The 19,744-nt window shown below is 50.9% G+C and overlaps 1 protein-coding gene across 1 annotated transcript; it reads right to left on the reverse strand.

Moving 5' to 3' along the window:
* Nucleotides 1-445: 445 nt before the first annotated feature.
* PACSIN1 (protein kinase C and casein kinase substrate in neurons 1) lies at nt 446-5,521 on the reverse strand. Its single transcript, XM_055574700.1, has 8 exons — nt 5,374-5,521; nt 4,005-4,240; nt 3,449-3,604; nt 3,177-3,352; nt 2,708-2,828; nt 2,477-2,604; nt 1,084-1,271; nt 446-571 (listed from the first exon to the last, which is right to left on the reverse strand). The coding sequence occupies exons 1-8, from the start codon at nt 5,465-5,467 to the stop codon at nt 462-464; spliced, it is 1,209 nt and encodes a 402-aa protein (XP_055430675.1). The 5' UTR covers nt 5,468-5,521; the 3' UTR covers nt 446-461.
* Nucleotides 5,522-19,744: the final 14,223 nt, after the last annotated feature.

The following is a 19,744-nucleotide window of genomic DNA, read 5'->3' on the forward strand; positions in this document are numbered from 1 at the left end:
GTAGGTGGTGGGAGGGGAGCAGGGTGGGGCATGAGGCAGAGGGCAAGAAAACCAGGCCCGGAGACTGGGGGCTGGCGCTGGCAGCCGGGGGTGGGGATGAGCGTGGGGGGAGGAAAGGCTGGGGGCACCGAGGATGGAAGGGTCCAGGAGACACCCCTCCGGGTGCAGGAGACTCTTTGGTGGGATCTGAAGAGCAGATGTGATGATGTCGCTGTCGGGCTAAGTCCTAAACCCTCACCTGCCCTGGGGCCATCACCCCAAGTCCCACCACCCTGGCCTCCAGGCAGCCCTGCAAATGCTCTGTCTCTTTATATTTTTTGTTTTGTTCTGTTTTGACTTTTAAAAAAATAAAAGCTTGATCGGAAAATATGTCTGGAACTCTATGGCAGGGGGTTGGGGGGCGGGAGGCGGCAGGGACGGGGGCGGCGGGTGAGGAGCTTGGGCTGGGGGGGGCGGGGCCGCTAGACGGCCTCCACGTAGTTGGCGGGGTAGAGTCCCAGCTGCCCGCTGTCCAGCCGCCCGCGGCACCAACCCTGCTCGTCCTCCTCGCCCAGCTTGGTGAGCTCGTCTCCTAGGGAGGGAGAGGACACGGAGGAGCTGATTGACCTGAGCCTGAGTGGGACCTCCACCCCCACCTTCCCCGGAATCCCTCTGATTAGGCTGGGCCCACCCCAACACCCTCCTCCCTGCATTAGTGCCCACCCCGGGGACCAGCTCCACCCACACCTCGACATGCAGGTGCGGCCCAGCCACCAGCTAATCTGGGTCTCAGCTCCACCAGGGAGGCCCAGGCCGCACCTCCAGCTTCATTTCCCCGCTCCGATCCCTCCCCCGGCCCCCCTTGCCTTCAGGCTCCCCCACAGTCCACCTTCCGGCCCTCCCTCACCCTATTCTCAGGTCCAGATCCCACCCCTGGCACCCCGCTGCCATCCTTAGGGTCCGCCCCAGCTCTTCAGCCCAGGTCTTGCCCCCGGGGCACTGGTCACCCCAGGTCTTGCCCCCAGGGCACGGGTCACCCCCAGATCTTGCCCCCCGGGGCATGGGTCACGTCCCTGGTCTCGCCCACCGGGCCCGCCCCCTCACCGGCCTTGAAGCTGAGCTCGTCCTGCTCTTGGCCGTCGTAGTCGTAGAGCGCCCGCACGCGCACTCCCTTGGCGTCCTCGTCGAAGGGGTTGGAGCCTCCGTTGGCCTCACTGCCCCCAAACGGGTTCCCGCTCTCATCGTCCGACCACTCGGCGGCGTAAGTCTGGCCCCTGTCGTAGCTGCTAACACTGAGGTGCAGGGACAGGACCCGGCCTGAGCGGCCCCTCACCTGGTTCTTAGGGCTGCCCCCTCCCAACCAGGGCACTGACCCCAAATCCCACAGAAGCTGGAGCAGGCCTTGTAAGAGGGAGCCCTCACTGACAGCTCTTTAAACACATGGGAAGCAGGACTATTAGCATCACTCAGCCCTGGAGTGAGTGGGTGCTGAAGGAGACCCCAGAGAACATCTGACCCCCCATCTGAGAGGGGCAGTACAACCCAGTGACTAAGAGTGAGCATTCCAGTAGGAGGAGCATCATGTTAATTAATGTGCAACAGGATAAATCAACACTGCTGTGTGTTATCTATGAACGTTAAGACCATAAATCCTGAGCTCTCACCACCAGGAAAACAACTCTTTCCTAATTCCTTAACCTTGAATTTATAGGAGATGATGGATGTTTTACTCAATTTATGGTGGTAATCATTCCTGTCTATAAGTCATGATGTCTGTAAGTCACATCATTATTTTGTACACCTTAAACTTGGTGCTGTATGTCAATCATATCGCATTAAAACTGGAAGAAAAAAAAGAGATGAACCAAGCTCATTTTTAGTCGCTAAGTCATGCCCAGCTCTTTTGTGACACCATGTACTATAGCCCGTCAGCTTCCTCTGTCCAGGGGATTTCCCAGGCAAGAATACTGGACTGGGATCTTCCCAACCCAGGGATTGAACCTGAGGCTCCTGCACTGGCAGGTGGATTCTTTACCACTGAGCCACCAGGGAAGCTCTCTCTCTCTCTCTCTCTCTCTCTCTCTCTCTATATATATATATATATATATATATATATATATATGTATTTAGTGAGTGAGGATTCTGGAGCCAGACCTCTTGGGCAACATATCTTGGCTCTGAGGCTTACAAAACGAGTTGTGTGACCTTGGGCAAGTCACTTACCCTCTCTGGGTATCGGTTTCTCTATCTGTAAAATGGGAATATTGACATACTCCTCAGCGTGCCGGGAGACTTCAACAAGATAATTTACGGAAAACGCTTAGTTAGCACAGCGCCTCGCATCTTGTAGGAGCTCTCACAGACTGGCTACCTCCATCTCTGAGAGGAGCACAAGTTTGTCCTGACTTAAACCATTTCTTATCTCCTAAGGTAAAACTCAGTGGCCCCAGTGTGGGGGCTCCCCAGGCCCCCAGGAGGCTCCAGAGGAGGCACTCACCTGCCACGGTCCCCAGCCTGAGACGTGGACTCCACCACGCCAGCAGCATTGGTCAGCACCGCCCCCTCTGCCTTCTTGGGCTGTTTCTCCTTCTTGGCAGCGGTGTGAGGGAGGTCTGGGTTCCACTCCTGGGGGGCACCAGGGGAGGGGAGCAGTCAGGCTGGGGGGCTGCCCCCAGAGGCTCCTTCCAGCAGTTTGGGATCCCTCTACCCCATCCCCACACATCCTCACCTCAAACTGGGGCCAGTTCATGGGCATGCCAGGGCCACTGGTGCTGCGGAACCATCTGAGGTCGTCCTGGGCATCAGCCCCCCGGATGGCCTGCTCCAGATCCCGGTACACTTGAATGTAGCTGTGCGTGGGGGGGATGGGCGGTTCAGGGCAAGATGCACCCCAGCTTCAGTAAGGGCCCGTCCAGAGGAGCAGGGTGCCGGCAGCCAGGAATCAGGTGGCTTTCGAAGCGCGATCTCTGAGTGGGCAGCTCCAGGCATGCCCTGTGGGCACCCTTCTCCATCCCCATCTTAGCCGCTTGCCCATCCATCCAAGCACCTTTCCTGAGGGCCTGGCTTGCGTCAGCGCTCACCCAGGCAACCACCAGCTCCTGCAGCCCTGCCCTCCCTTCCTGCCACTGGAATGAGGGTCCAGGAAACCCTGCTGCCCACCTCCCCCACCCCGCCCCTGCACCGCCACCCCCAGCTACCTGCTGCTCTCAGCCAGGTTGAGATGACGTTTGATGTCCAGCAGCACCTCCTTGAGGAAGACCAGCCGCTTTTCCTCAAACTGCTGGCACTGCTCAAACACCTGCTCCATGCCCTCCATGTACTGGGGCGTGGTCTTGCCCACGTCGTCCAGCACCTTCTCATACTTCTCCTGCGTCTACGGGCACCAGGGCAAAAGGGAGTGAGACCCAGGCCTGCAGCTCCCAGCTGCCACCCACTCCAAGGGGCCCCGAGACCCCAGCCCAGCCGGAACCTTCTGCACGTCCTGCTTGCACTTGTCCACTTTGTCCTGCAGCTTCTTCTGCTGCTCGGGTGTGACCGACTGCTCTGTCTTGCTGTTCATCTCCCGGGTCATGGCCAGCTTCTCCTCTTTGCAAGCCAGATGGTACGCCTTTTTGGCTGTCTCTAGCTGTGGGGAGGGAGGCGAGGGGGCAGGGCGCCTACTCGTATGTAGGAGCCAACGAGATCACTGTCCACCCGTCCCTCCTGTCCGCTCCGCCGGGAGCTGCAAGCATACATTCTCAAAAGGAAGAAGCAGTGCAGGCCCAAGCTCCAGACATTCGGGGGCAGTGCCCACCCACCTGAGTACTGCCGGCCCCCACAGACACCCTCCTGTTAGGCCCTGCAGGGCCGGCCCTATCTGCAGATGCTTCCTCCTGGCAGGCAGTGCTGCTCCCTGTGGGCACAATCCCAGGGAGCAGCGCACTGCCTACAGCGTCTGTAGATGCCTTTTCTTGGCTCAGTCTGCCCCCCTGAGCCCTGCCGCCCGGCCTCGCCCCTTCTGTGGCAGCTGCCCGCCCACCAGGCACCTCCTTCATCTTCTTGGCCCAGGGCTTCTGGGCCTTGCGGAAGCCATCCTCAGCCTCCTTGGTCTCCTTGAAGCCGCCCATGATCTGCTTGTGGTAGGCGTCCTTCTGCCAGTTCTTGACCTTCTCCAGGTCCTCGTTCAGCAGGCTGTTCTTCACCTCCTGGTGCAGCTCGCTCACCTTGTCGGCCTCCGTCATTATGGCGCCCCAGGCCCGCTCCAAGCTGCCATACTGTGGGCCTGAGGAAACGGCCGGGGGGTCACCAGGTCCTCGTCACCCCCTGCCCAGAGGCCTCCTTCACGCCTCCTTTCTCTGAGGCTTTCCCCATACTTCCCATGGCAGCAGAAACGCCCTCCTCTGCTCTCCCTATAGCTTTATCCATCCTCCAGAACAGCCCAAGAACAGCCACCGCCTCCAGGAAGCCTTCTCTGAACACTCTGTCCTCACAGAGCTCTGCCAGCAGCCCTCATAATTCTTCTTATATGTAGCATCTGCCTCTGGGCCTGCTCCCTGTCGCCTCCATTAGCTTGTGAGCCCCATGGGGGACAGCCTGGACCCCATGAGTTCTCACAGGCCAGCTCCTGGTGCTCCAGGAATGTTGACGTAAATGTAAAAGTGAAGAACCAACTGGTGACGTAACAGGAAGCCACTGGAACCAGACAACCCTCAGGATCTGGACCAGGGCAAACAATAGCTATCATAAAATTTGCATATGGGTCACATTAAACCCCTGAATTTGATAGTTGAACTATGATTACATAAACAAATGTCCTTATTCTTCAGCGATTACATAAACAAATGTTCTTATTCTTCAGCAATAAGGTGAAGGATTTAGGGTGAAGGGGCATGTCTCCAACTTAAATGGCTCAGAAAAGACATGCCTATAAATAGAGAGGGCGTGAGAAAACAAACCCGATAAAATATGAGCTGGTGAGTCTGGGTGAAAGGTAGGTAATTCTCTGTACTATTCTAGAAATTTTTCTCTAAGCTTAAATTATTTCAAAATAAAAGGTTTTATAAGTTCCCTGGTGACCTCGTGGTTAGGATTCCAGGCTTTCACTGCCCCCTGGACCTGGGGTTCAATCCCTGATCAAGGAACTGAGATCTGCAAGCCCCATGGCACAACCAAAAAAAGTCTTTTTTCCCCTCTAAATTCAATCTAAAATTGCAGAAAGCGGAGTTGATCAGCGACAGGGAGGCCTGGGTAGTTTGGGAGGCGAAGAGTGCATGTGAGGGGCGGGCGCTGGCAAAGGCCCAGTGATGAGAGGTTGCAGGAGCATCCAGGGGCGGGGTGCTCCCGGGACTGGGCAGTGGAGGGCCGGTTAGCGCCTGGGTGTGCGCCCGGCCCGGGCACGGAGGGGAGAGGCGGCACCTTTCTCGAGGAGCTGGCGCCAGCGCTTGGCCCAGTCGGTGAGCTGCTGCGCGTAGGCCTTCTCGATCTTGGCGCGCTCCTGCACGCAGCTCATCAGGTCGTTGCACAGCCGGTGCCCGTCATCGATGCGCTTCACCGTCCGCTTGTAGTTCCCCACCTGGTGGCGGAGTAGCGAGCACGACTCCCGCGGGGCCCCCAGCGCCTCCGGCCCGGCCGCCAGCCTTGGCGGCCACGTTCTGCGCAGGGGGAGGTGGGGGGCGCCCGCCAGGCCTCCCGGGCCGCCCCGCTCTAACGCCCTGGGGGTCCGGGCCCTCACTCCCCACCGTCTGGACTCTCTCCTTCCTCCCGCTTTAAATAGAATTTCCTCGCTGTCACCAAGTGCAGAAGAATATTTATAATTTGGACTTGGACTCAGATGAATTATTCATTCTGTTCTTGCCATGCAAAATCTATTATATTTATATAGAGTCATATAAGCGTTGAGTTGAGCTGCAGCTTCTTGACATAATATTATGTTTTGTAGACATCTCATTAAACACTTATTAATTTAGGTTTGGCAGTTTGTGGCGCTTTGGTTTTGGCAGTTTGTGACGCTTTGGGTTTTGGAAGCCAATAGAAAATGTCTTTCTGGGTCTCAAATACTTTGGGAGGCTCCAGTAATGCTGGCTTGTCTCCGCCTCTTGGCTGTGGGGTCCCCAGAGCTCACAACATATTGGCACCAGTGCCCCGCCCCCTGCCCACAGCACAGGGTGTATGCAGGTGGGGGGGGGGGGTGCAGCTGTGAAACCCCAGGAAGCTGTAAAGCGCTCACTTGCCCTTGTGAACTACTAGGAGTCTGATCCAGGGCCCCCAGGGCAGGGTCAGGAAGGCCCTGCTCCACACTGTGAATTCTACAGGGTCTCTGCAGGGGCAGCGGTGGTCTGTAGGGACCACTTCATGGCAACCACCATCTGCTGAACATGGAGGGCTCCCGAGGGGCCCCAAGGGCTTGAGGGTCAAGGGCTGAGATTGTGGGTGGCTGGAAGCCTGGGTCTCCATGCAGCTAGGCTGTCGGGTGCCCAGGACCCATGGAGCACCTAAGACTCACCTCCCAGAAGCTGTCGGTGGTCTCCTCCGGAGCTAGCGAGGCCTCGTCGTAAGAGCCAGACATGGTGTGGCGGTGGTGCGGCGGACAGGCGGGCGGTGGCGTTCAGCACGCGGGCTGCTCACACGCTAGGAGGGCAGGAGAGAGTCCCCTGGAGACAAGGGAAGCGTCCCAGGTGCCCCACACCAGGCCCAGGGCCCCAACGGGCTACGGGGACTCCACAGGCATGAGCCTTGAGTTGGCTGGGGGCTTCCTGTCTACAGACTGGCTCCTCGTCCCTAGGGTAACCCCAATATCCACCAGGTGGCACCCCTCATGCCCACCTCCCAGCTGGTCCCCCACGAGCCCCTCTCGCCATATCCTTCCCCTTCTCCCCTTCCCCCAAGTCCGTCCTCCAGCTCCAGTGTGGGCACCTCCTCTCAGAAGACCACCTCCTCACCAGAACCATGCTGTCCCCAAGGGTTTTGTGCTCCTGGACTCTTAGAGATAAAACCTCGGGCCACATAATTGCATATTTGCTTGACATAAATCTGCGGTTTGCTTCATAGACACACACAGCCCCTCAAAGCCAGAAACCACATCTATTTTTGTGCACGTCCTGCACCCCCTCCCCAGGACTGGACACCCTGTCAGGGCCCCCTGGGGCTCAAATGAACCCCAGAAGTCTTCTCAATCTGCCCCCTTGGCATTGCCCACCTGGCACAGCTGAATCCTTGCACTGGGCCCAACAGACCCACCTCAGCTCCCCCTCCCCGCCCTGCCTCGCCATCCCCAATCAATGCAGAACCCCTGGTCTCAGCTCCTAGAATCTCTCTGAACCCCTACCCGGCACCTGGACCCAAGCCCATCACGAAGCCTGGTAGCAGGCCACCTCCCTCCTTGGGCCCGGGCTCAGCACCTCCTCAGTTCTCTGAGCTGTGGGGCTCTTGGAAATGCCCTTCTGGCTGCCCTGGTGCCCAGTCTCAAAGCTTCCATTAGCCACTCACACGTCTCCTAAGAGTCCTGGACATGCGGCTTGGGGCCCACAGGTCAGGCCACTGCGATCTGTGCAAGCACTGGGGCGGCTCCGTGTGCCCTGGATCTGTCGGCGGGCATCACGGCTCTCCAGTCTAGGCCGTGTGTTGCCCCCGGGCCGGGCCAGGCGCTGCCCTACTCCCACCCCTACCCAGCCCATACTGCTACCTCTAACAAGCATGGCTCAGTAGTCAGGAGACAGGACACAGAGAGCCAGGGGCCTGGTCTTCAAAGGGGCAGTGAATCCAGGATGGGCCTGACCCTGAAATGGAGCAGGACCCTCTGATCCTTGACCCCCATGTCCCCAGCCTGCCTTCTGTCTATGGAAAAACTTCAGTCAACAAATCAGTTTAATCAGAGAAATGAGAAAATGCAGAAACAAAACTAAAAGTCTACAAGACTAAACAAGTCCAACAGACTAAATAATAATCATTTAGTCTTTAAGCAAAGTCAAAGTCATATAGCTCCTCCTCAAGGGCTATATATAACACTCTGAGCCATATCCTGTGAGCTGTCTTATAGACACTTACTGTAGCCATGACCTGCTGCTGCTGCTAAGTCGCTTCAATCGTGTCTGACTCTGTATGACTCCATAGACGGCAGCCCACCAAGCTCTTCTGTCCCTGGGATTCCCCAGGCAAGAATACTGGAGTGGGTTGCAATTTCTTTCTCCAATGCATGCACGCATGCTAAGTTGCTTCAGTTGTGTCCGACTCTGTGTGACCCTATGGACGGCAGCCCACCAGGTTCCTCTGTCCACGGGATTCTCTAGGCAAGAATACTGGAGTGGGTTGCCATTTCCTTCTCTAAGCCATGACCTAAGCTGCGCAATTCCAAGAGTTGGACTCAAAGAAGAGGGAATAACCTGACCCTGGAACTGAAGATTACTGCTGCTGCTGCTAAGTCGCTTCAGTCGTATCCGACTCTGTGCGACCCCATAGACGGCAGCCCACCAGGGAACTGAAGATTAGCTGTATTTAAAACAATCAAGATGACACTGATCAGACCACCACATGACCAACTTCAAGATGACTGTCAGAGCTGACTGTGTTGTTTCTGCAAGTAGCCCCCTCCTTGCACCTATAAAAGCTCTTCCCCACTGATTGTCGGGGGTGAGGAGTCAGCCTTTGGATAGAAGTCTGCCCTCCCTGCCAGTTTGCCGGCTCAGAAATACGGAAAACTTTCCTTTCCACCAGCCTTGCCTCTTTTCTGTCTTTAGAGCAGCAAGCAGTCAGACCCCTACATTTGATAACAGTTTTTGGCCCCCAACGTGGGGCCCCTGCACTCTCACAGTGTCTGGCTCCCTGGAGTTCTCCCATGACCACACACTGGGGTGGCTGTGAGGAACCCGCTGCTTGTGGCCAGCTGGCCCCAGGAGGTGGGTCTGGAGGGACATTCCTAGCAGCTGCCGAAACCATGTGTTTCGGGGATCTGCCCTATTTCTCCCCTGCTCAGCGCTGGCTGCCAATGTATGTTTCTCCTGGGTGGAACAGGCATCTAGACCCGCTGACAGGCTCCAAGACTGAGAAGTCCACCAGTGTGCACCCAGGCAAACTTCTCTTTTCAGCTCCAACTGCTATTTGGACATTTTGCCAATTGGTTTTGACATGTGTCTGAGGCTGAGGACAATTTGTGCTGGGAAAGTATTTATTTGGGACTCCATGTCATCCTCTTGGAAGATTTTTGACAGTTCTGTCTTCTGGTGTGTGAGTGCATACTCCATGTGTGTGAACAGAAAAGTTTTAGCAATGAGGTTACTAAAAGAAAAACATAAAGTTTTTTTGTTCATTTTAATTTGTATTTTTAGGAAAAAGATAAATTTTTTGGCCACACCGTGGCATATAGGATCCCAGTTCCCCAATGAGGAATCAAACCTGTGCCCCCTGGAGTGGAAGCACAGAGTCTCAACCACTGGACCACCAGTAAAGTCTCAGAATTGTTCAAGAGACAGGAATACCAGACCACCTTACCTGCCTCCTATGAAACCTGTATGCAGGTCAAGAAGCAATAGTTAGAACTGGACATGGAACAACAGACTGGTTCCAATTTGGAAAAGGAGTATGTCAAGGCTGTATATTGTCACCCTGTTTATTTAATTTATATGCGGAGTACATCATGAGAAGTGCCAGGCTGGATGAAGCACAAGCTGGAATCAAGATTGCTGGGAGAAATATTAATAACCTCAGACACACAGATGACATCACCCTTATGGCAGAAAGCGAAGAACTAAAGAGCCTCTTGATGAAAGTGAAAGAGGAGAGTGAAAAAGTTGGCTTAAAACTCAACATTCAGAAAATTTTATGAAGATCATGGCATCTGGTCCCATCACTTCATGGCAAATAGATGGGGAAACAATGGAAACAGTAGCAGACTTAATTTTCTTGGGCTCCAAAATCACTGCAGATGGTGACTGCAGCCATGAAATTAAAAGACGCTTACTCCTTGGAAGGAAAGTTATGACCAACCTAGTTAGCATGTTGAAAAGCAGAGATATTTATTACCTTGCCAACAAAGGTCCATCTAGTCAAGGCTATGGTTTTTCCAGTGGTCATGTATGGATGTGAGAGTTGGACTGTGAAGAAAGCTGAGCGCCGAAGAATTGATGCTTTTGAACTGTGGTGTTGGAGAAGACTCTTGAGAGTCCCTTGGACTGCTAGGAGATCAAACTCATCATCCTAAAGGAAATCAGTCCTGAATATTCATTGGAAGGACTGATGCTGAAGCTGAAACTCCAATACTTTGGCCACCTGATGCGAAGAACTGACTCCTTGGAAAAGACCCTGATGCTGAGAAAGACTGAAGGCAGGAGGAGAAGGGGACGACAGAGGATGAGATGGTTGGATGGCATCATCCACTCGATGGACATGAGTTTGAGCAAGCTCTGGGAGTTGGTGATGGACAGGAAAGCCTGGAGTGCTGCAGTCCATGGGGTCGCAAAGGGTGAGACTGAGAGTCAGACAGACTGAACTGAACTGAAAGTCTCAAAGATAATTTTTTTAAACAATATATGACAATAGTATTGTTTAGCCTCTGGAGAAAATTGGTTGAGATGAAACTCTTTAGAAATTCCAAAAGAATTTTGAAATTATTCTTGTTCTTTTTGCATATGTAGAGTAAGCTAGCTTGATAAAATACTGTTTTCAGAATTCTGACAAAATTCTGAGAGAACAAACATACTTCTGGGAGAAAACTTGAAGTTAACTCTCATCATGTCCTTGAAATACAAACAAAGCCCACTTTGCCTGAGACTTCAGCCTTGGGTTAATTAGCAGAACTTCAAAAGATGTTGGGTTTATTACACATGCATCTTGTACCATATTAAAGAGAAATTAGATTATGAGAAAAATGTAAGTTGTTATAGGTTACGGAATATGTTCTTAAGTTTGCCAATCAGTAAATGCTGGTATAACAGTTCAATTACTTGTTTCTTGGCTTTGTTAAGGTTTTTGTGGGTTAAAAACTGAAATATGTAATGAAAGCTACTAAAAATGAAGCATTTCAGTCTGTAAAGCAAGTAGGATATCTGTTGTCAATGAGAAAAAGTATAAAGAATGCAGATATTTTTGTTGAAGAAAAAATTATGATAATAGCTTTGTCCTGGAGCTAGTTGTTTCCAGATGGAAAAGATTAAGGGATGAATCATATGGATACAAAAAGCAATGAAAGATTTGCAGAAAAAAGTGGAGGGGGTACTTGGAGAAAAGACTTTTGTATGCTGTCAGGAGTGATTTAAGATTAGATTGGATTTAAATGAATCTTTGTTATTAATAGTAAGCTACTATAAGACTAGAATTTGGTTTTTGTTCTCCCCAAAATTTTCCTAGAATATCGAGCGCCTTTGAATAACAGACTTCAAGCTTCTTTCTCTAGCTAACTTTGAGTATTCCAAAGGGCTCCTAGACACTCAGAAGAAATAGTGAAGTAACTAGGATTTGTCATGCTTAGTTGCTCAGTCATGTTCAATTCTTTGCAACCCCATAGACTGTAGCCCACTAGGCTCCTCTGTCCATGGGATTTTTCAGACAAGAACCCAAGAATGTCCATGGGTTGCCATTTCCTCTTCCAGGGGATCTTCCTGACCCAGGGATAGAATCCACGTCTCCTGCGTCTTTTGCACTGCATGAATATTCTTTACCCGCTGAGCTGTCAGGGAAGCTCTAACTAGGATTATTTGGTAAGTTAAATAATATGGACAACATTTAATAACTTTCAGATCATATTGCTGAACTAGGTAAGAAATTTAAAGAATTCTAATGGAAAGGTGGGATTCCCGGATGGGTCAGTGGTAAAGAATCCGCCTGCCAGTGCAGGAGACACAGGTTCAATCCCTGGGTCGGGGAGATTCCCTGGAGTAGGAAATGGCAGATCACCCCAGTATTCTTGCTGGGACAGAGACAGAGGAGCCTGGCAGGCTACAGTCTGTGGGGTTGCAGAGAGTCGGACACTACTGAGCAGGCACAATGGAAAGTTATTGTTTTGTTTCAAACCATATTTTTGACCCCAATGTTCAGGATGGAAAAAATTGTCTACTGGAGTTATCATAGAGTACAATTATTTATGATGTGTATCACTGCTGGCTTTAAGTTCAAACTACCACACAATTGCACTCATTTCACATGCTAGCAAAGTAATGCTCAAAATCCTTCAAGCTAGACTTCAACAGTATGTGAACCAAGAACTTCCATATGTTCAAGCTAGATTTAGAAAAGGCAGAAGAACCAGAAATCAAATTGCCAACATCCACTGTATAATAGGAAAAGCTAGAGAATTCCATAAAAACATCTACTTCTACTTCACTGACTATGCTAAAGCCTTTGACAGTGCAGAATCACAACAAACTGTGGAAAATTCTTAGAGATGGGAATACCAGACCACCTGACCTGCTTCCTGTGAAGCCTGTATGCAGGTCAAGAAGCAACAGTTAAAAATAGACACGGAACAATGGACTGGTTCAAAATTGGGAAAGGAGTACATCAGAGCTATATATTGTCACCCTGCTTATTTAACTTACATGCAGAGTACATGATGAGAAATGCCAGATTGGATGAAGCACAAGCTGGAATCAAGATTGCCGGGAGAAATATCAATAACCTCAGATATGCGGTTATCTGACACTACCCTTTATGGCAGAAAGTGAAGAAGAACTAAAGAGCCTAAAGAACTAAAAAACTAAAGAGAAAGTGAAAGAGGAGAGTGAAAAAGTTGGCTTAAAATTCAACATTCAAAAAACAAAGATCATGGCTTTTGATCCCATCACTTCATGGCAAACAGATGGGGAAACAATGGAAACAGTGAGTCTTTATTTTTTGGGGTTTCAAAATCACTGCAGATGGTGACTGCAGCCATTAAATTAAAAGACACTTGTCCCTTGGAAGAAAAGCCATCACAAACCTAGACAGTGTATTAAAAAGCAGAGATATCACTTTGCCTACGAAGGTCCATCTAATCAAAGCTATGATTTCTTCCAGTAGTCATGTACAGATGTGAGAGCTGGACAATAAAAAAGACTGAGTGCCGAAGAATTGATGCCTTCAAACGGTGGTGCAGAAGACTCTTGAGAGCCCCTTGGACAGCAAGGAGATCAAACCAGTCAATCCTAAAAGATATCAATCCTGAATATTTATTGGAAGGGCTGATATTGAAGCTGAAGCTTCAGTACTTTGGCCACCTGATGTGAAGAGCCGACTCATTGGAAAAGGCCCTGATGCTGGGAAAGATTGAAGGCAGGAGAAGGAGATGACAGAGGATGAGATGGTTGGGTGGCATTACCGACTCAATGGACATGAGTTTGAGCAAGCTCCGGGAGATGGGGAGGGACGGAGGCCTGGCATATTGCAGTTGATGGGGTTGCAGAGTCAGAGATGACTGAATGACTGAACAACAACAACAAAAAGCATATGTTCAATGCTTGTGTTACAACTGAGTGTCAGTGCTAAAATGTAGAGCCTGTCAAATGTTTCCCCGTCAGCACACCTCTGTTCTTGTTTAGTGGATCTGATTAGTTTTCCCCCATCATGGATAACTAGGCCAACATATAAACAAAAAGTAGGCCTAGCCCCGAGGGACCTGGAAGGACCCAGGGCAGGCAACTGAGCCACGTCTGGCAATGCTGGAAAAATGTATTGATTATCAATGCTTTCTATGGAAAGATTTGTAATTAAAGGGGGAAACATTCACTGTATATCTTGTAAACAAACACTGTATATGTGTTTGATATACAAACAAACATTGTATATCTGCTTTAACCGTTAAGGGGAAAACAACACATTCAGAGAATAATACAAAGATGCATTTTCCTCATTGTAATACGTCTACTGATTTTCAAATGTTTGTCCAGGTATTATGACAAAATAATCAAAGAGAGAGGTAATGTTTTCACAATACAAAATGTTGATGCTAAGTTTGGAAGTTGAGATTATTTTCAACTTTGTGTCCATTCCCAAAATTATGGAGGACGATGCCCCATTTTGGGCTTCCCTGGTGGCTCAGATGGTAAAGAATCTGCCTGCAATGCAGGAGACCCTGGGTCAAGAAGATCCTCTGGAGAAGGAAATGGCTACCCACTCCAGTATTCTTGCCTGGAGAATCCCACGGACGGAGGAGCCTGGTGGCTACAGTCCATGGGTCGCAGAGCCGGACATGATGCAGCGACTAATACTTTCACTTTCACAGCCGCCCCACTGCAGGAGAAAGTCTCCATAGCAGTTGTCAGCCCATGCGCTCAAAGCTTTGGGGAAACTGGAACAGAAATGGAGCTAAAACAGACTTCCTCTGCCAAGGCTGTGATTAACCTCTTTGTCCAAAACTTTATTCTCTTTCTTCTTCTGTACCTGTCCGTCCTCAAGACTGAGGAGTATCAAGGAGAAGGAGGTGCTTAAATGGAGCAGAACCCTATGGTCTTTGTCCCCCATGTCCTCAGCCTGCTTTTTGTCTTCGGAAAAACTTTAACCAATGAGTAAGTTTAATCAGAGAAATGAGAAAATGCAGAAACAAAGGAAAACAGTCAACAAGTTCAACAAGACTAAATAATAATGGTCAAGTCATTACACATAGCCAAGGACCATTAGTTCCTCCTCAAGGACTATAGATAATATTCTGAGCCATATCCTGTGAGCTGTCTTATAGACACTTAAAGATAAAGCCTCCACCAGGTGGAAGAAGTTAGCTACATGATGACCGACTGTAGCCATGTTATAAGCTGCCAGTTTCAAGAGCTGGCCTCAACGAGAGGGGAGCAAACTGAGCCTGAAGCTGAAGGTGAACTGTACTTAAAACAATCACCATGCTCTATGTCAAAAAACGAACAATCCAATCAAAACATGGGCAGAAGATTAAAACAGATATTTCTCTAAAGAAGACATACAGATGGCCAAAAAGAACACAAAAAGATGCTCTACATCACTAATTATCAGACAAAGCAAACCAAAACCACAATAAGGTATCATCTCACACTGGTCAGAATGGACATTATCAAAAAGTCTACAAACAATAAATGCTGGAGAGGGTGTGGAGACAAGGGAACCCTCCTACATTGCTGGTGGGAACTGGTATAACCACTCTAGAGTATAGTACGGAGGGTCCTTAAAACAGCTAAAAACAGAACTACCATATGGCCCAGCAATGCCACTCCTGGGCATATATCCAGAGAAGACCGTACTTCAAACACATCATGCATCGCAATGTTCATTGCAGCACTGCTCACAATAGTCAGGACATGTAAGCAACTAAAATGTCCATCAGCAGGTGAGTAGATAAGGTGTGGTGTATATATACAATGGAATACTACTCAGCCATAAAGAGAACGAAACAATGCCATTTGCAGCAACATGGATAGACCCAGAGATTGTCTCGCTATGTAAGTCAGAGAAAGAAAAATATATAACTCATATGTGGGACCTAATTTTTAAAAAATTATACAAATGAACTTATTTATAAAACAAAAGCATACTCACAGAGTTCTAAAATAAACTGAAGGTTACCAAAGGGGAAACATGAGAGGGAAGGATAAATTGGGAGCTTGCGGTTAACATACATACACTACTATATATAAAATAGATAACCAGATTCTGGCAGTCCAGTGCTTAAGAACCCACTTGCCAATGCAGGGGACACAGATTGGAACCCTGGTCCGGGAAGACTCCACATGCCGTGTAGCAACCACACCTGTGCGGCACAGCTGTGGAGCCCGTGTGCCCTAGAGCCTGAACGCCGGGAGAACAGTGCCTGCTTGCCACGACTAGAGAAAAGCCTTCCTGCAGCAATGAAGACCCCGCACAGCCAACAAGTAAAACAGAATCAAATTTTAAAAAATAAAAATATATAGTTTATTTTAAAAAAGTAACAAGGACCTACCATGGAGCATAGGAAACTATACTCAATATTGTGTAATATGAGTGAAAATTCTGAAAAAGAATAAATATATGTATAACTGGACCACTGTGTTGCACACCTAAAACGCACAACACAACAGTAAATCAATTGCACTCCAACAGAAAATAAAAGAAAATAAAAAAACAAGATGACGCTGATTAGACCACCAGTTTCAGGATGTCTGTCAGAGCTGACCACACTGTTTCTGCATGTAGTCCCTCCCTCCGTCTATAAAAGCTCTTGCCCCCCGATTGGCCTTTGGACAAGCGTCTGCCCTCCTACCAAGGTTGCCAGCCTCCAAAATAAAGCCAACTTTCTGCCAACCTTGCCTCTTTAGTGGCTTTAGAGTGGCAAGCAGCCGGACCCCCACTTTCAGTAACAACCCTATTAGCAGCTGTGAACTTCGAGCAGGGCACACCTCGGACACTCTGAGCCTTGGCCAGTGAGGACTTCGGGGGCAGGCTAGTCTCTACAGGCTTCAGCACAGGGTGGCCCTCCCCTTCCGGGGCCTCAGCCTCCCCATATGTCCAGAGCCTGGTGCTCTTTTCCCAGTAACCACCCAGTATTGCCTCCCTACTCCTCGCAGGCACTAAATATATCTTGTTCCTTTCACCTTGGCAAAGCCTCAGACACACTTTCCCACACTCATGCACAGCAGCGGTGGGTGGGCGGGAAGGCAGCTGAATTCATCAAAGGACAAAGAAATGAGTCTGAATTGTTTTCTTCTTAATTTGGCACTTTTCACTTAGAAATCAGTACTTGCTTCATAAAGAACATTTTGAATTTAGGTTTGGAGCAGTAAAGGGCAGGCATGTTTAATGAAGGACCCTCAACCGGGGTAGGTAAATAAGTATCCTGGGGTCAGAGCCCACCTAGAACCCTGGAGTCACTGAGCTCTGCTCTTTGGGATCCCAGCGCGTACAGCTATCAGCAGCTGGAGGTGGGGGCAGGGACGGGGTGGGGGGTAGGGTCATCCCGTCCTAGGAGCGGTTGGACCCACCCCTGGTGGTGGGGAAGGGACTCAATACAACCTTGTTGGAGGGAAATGCACCCTAGGCATCTACCTTCCAGCTAGCTAGGTGAACTGAAGCTGCCCAATTTGTTTACTGCAGCGCTGCTTGTAGGAACCGAAGGCTGGAAACAACCCAAATGCCTGGCCACAGGGGACCGGTTAACTAAATTACAATGCAGGCCTGCGACGGAATGCTCTGGTCTTGAATGGAAAGAACCCTCCAGGCCATGTCACTAAAGCAAAACGAGCCAGGTTCAGCACCGTGTGCCTGGATGCTTCCATTTTTATGGGGGGAAATATAGGAGCAGAGGGTATTTTTGGAAAGCTGAGTAATGGTGATTGCCTTCGGGGAACTGGGTGGCTGGGGGATGGGAGCAGGCATTTTCACCATGGGTCTTCTTGTGCCTTTTAGGTTTTGCCTTGCATAAACTGCATATTCTTTTTAAAAAGCCTCCAGCCTTGCAAGGGAGGTGCAGACATGGAGAAGAGACTTGTGGACACAGGAGGGGAAGGAGAGGGTAGCATGGAAACATATACACTACAAATGTCAAATAGATAGCCAGTGGGAATGTGCTGTATGACTCAGGGAGCTCTGTGACAACCTAGAGGGGCGGGATGGGGTGGGAGGGAGGTTCAGAAGGGAGGGGACATATATACACACTTATGACTAATTCATGTTGATGTATGGCAGAAACCAACACAATATTGTAAAGCAATTATCCTACAATTAAAAAAAAAAAAGCCTCCAGGATCCAGGTGTTAGAGGAGAGCTGAGTAAGCTGAGAGCCAGGACGACATTGTCCTTGAAGCGTGGAGGGAGGGGACAGCAGTCAAGACTTGGCAAGTCAGGCTAGGAGGGAATGCATGAGGGCAGAGGCCACTCTCCCCCTGTCCAATCCAGGGGGGGTGGATTGTGGTCCCACACTGGGTACAGGCAGGGTCTTCTGGCTCCCGGCTGATGTAGAATGTGCAGTGGAAATAGTTCTAGCCTTGGGGTCCCTGCTCTGCCACCAAGTTGCTGTGTGATGCCGGGCAATTCACATGGCCTTGCTGACAAATGGGAGCGATGCAACCAGACTCAAGGATTAGATGAGACAGAGGAGAGGGTCCAGCCCAGTCTAACCCCGGGGCGGACCCGCAGAGGCGGCCCAGGAGGCCAGGCAGGCAGCATCAGAACGGGGAAGTGGGAGGAGGCGTGGGAGCCCCCAGCACCGCGTGGCCAGACACACCACCCCAACTCGCCCCTGCTTCCTCCAAATCGGCCTCACACCCTCACCCAGGGTGCAAGCGGGTGGCCTCACTCTGGCAAACGCCGGGGCCTCCCTGAACGGCGGTCAGGGGCTGCCGCCATGGAGCGCAGCATCTCTCAGGTCAAGAAGCCGTTGTGGCCAGAATCCGCTGCTCCCGGTGGGTGAGCCCCATCCGCGCTCAGGGCTCCTCAGCTCATCAAACGGGCACAGCGCCCATCTGACCTTTCTCACTGTGGCTGTAAAGCTGTGAGGCCCAGAAAGCCCTTTATCCCTAATGACAACAGTTGGCATTTGTGGAGCAGACTTGGGGCCAAGGCCTGTTTGCACGTCTTGACGGCTCTAACCCCCACCGCAGTCCTGGAAGGCGGGGGTTGTCGTCACCCCCATGGTGCAGACGAGCGCCCACGGGCTGAGATCTGACTCAAGGAGCCTGCCAGCTCTCACCACTGATTTGTCACCTTTCTTGCTAGAACGGGAGTGGGGGTCCCTTTTCAGGGTGGGCCCTCTCTGTCTGCAGTGCAGGAGACCCAGGTTTGATCCCTGGGTCGAGAAGATCCCCTGGAGAAGGGAATGACAAACCACTCCAGGATTCTTGCCTGGAGAATCCCACGGACAGAGGAACCTGGCAGGCCGTGATCCATGGGGTCACAAAGAGTCGGACACGACTGAGCGGCGTGTCTAACACCAACACTAACCTCTCTGTGGAGCCAGGGAAGGTGCCAGGCCTCTTCCGCCCACAAGGATGGTGCAGCCCTTGGCACAGGTGTGGCATCAGGCTGAGGGGCTCTGGCCCCAGCTTGACTGCTGACCAGTGAGGTCTCAGCCAGGTTGCGCCACGGGGGTCCCAGTTTTCGAACTCATATGATGAGAAAACAATACTTGAGCCTTCAAAGATCAAATGATAAAAGGGCAGTAAGCTTTTTGAAAACCACAGACCCCTGTGAAAATCTGAACTTTCAATGCTGCCCTTGACCTCACCTTTAGAGAGAATGGAGCCCCAGGGCGAAAGGTGTCCCCCCTCAGGCCCCAAGCCCACCACTAGCTGCCTTTAAAAGACCTTGAGGGCAGAGGCTGTGGTCACGTTCCCTGAACCCCTGACTTGGAGAAGGGACAGAAGAGTTAGACATGAGCCTCGGGGGGTGGAGTGGGAAGGGCAGACCTGGTGTGGACGGCTTGGTGTGGACTTGCATGGCTTTAGCCACTAATAACCACAGCTCTTGGGGTCATCCAGTTCCACTTTCTCCTCCTACTCTCTACCCAGCCCAGCAGCAGGTCCTGAGCTTTACTCTCAGCCACCCCCTGGTCCCAGCGTCTCCACCTCCCTACAGTAGCCTTTTCACTGGTCCTCCTGCCTCTGACCTTGTTTGTCTCTCCCCAACCCTGGTCTGTTCCCCAGGCATCAGACAGAAGGAAACTGGTAAAAGCTAAATCTGATTCTTCCAGCGCACTACTCACGTTCCTCCCAGGGCTCCCCATTTCCGCTGAGGAGTCCAGTTCCTTGCCAGGAGGCCCTGTGTGACCTGCTGGCCCTCCCCTCGCCCCTCTGGCCTCACCTCCTACCATTCTTTATCTCCTCCAGCTCTACTGACTTCCTTGCTGTTCTAACCCCAGGGCCTTTGCACCTGCTAGGAATGGTTCCCC

This window comes from Bubalus kerabau, chromosome 3 (genome assembly GCF_029407905.1).
Source record: "Bubalus kerabau isolate K-KA32 ecotype Philippines breed swamp buffalo chromosome 3, PCC_UOA_SB_1v2, whole genome shotgun sequence".
In the NCBI taxonomy this organism is placed as follows: domain Eukaryota; kingdom Metazoa; phylum Chordata; class Mammalia; order Artiodactyla; family Bovidae; genus Bubalus; species Bubalus kerabau.

Bases quoted from the DNA above. Each gene is read 5' to 3' on its own strand.
- PACSIN1 (XM_055574700.1), bottom strand. From the start codon at position 5,467: ATGAGCTGCGTGCAGGAGCGCGCCAAGATCGAGAAGGCCTACGCGCAG. The intron at 3,605-4,004 runs GTGCCTGGTGGG...CCCTCCCCACAG, and splicing joins GGGCCAAGAAGATGAAGGAG to CTAGAGACAGCCAAAAAGGC. The intron at 2,829-3,176 runs GTAGCTGGGGGT...CCCCACGCACAG, and splicing joins AACCTGGCTGAGAGCAGCAG to CTACATTCAAGTGTACCGGG.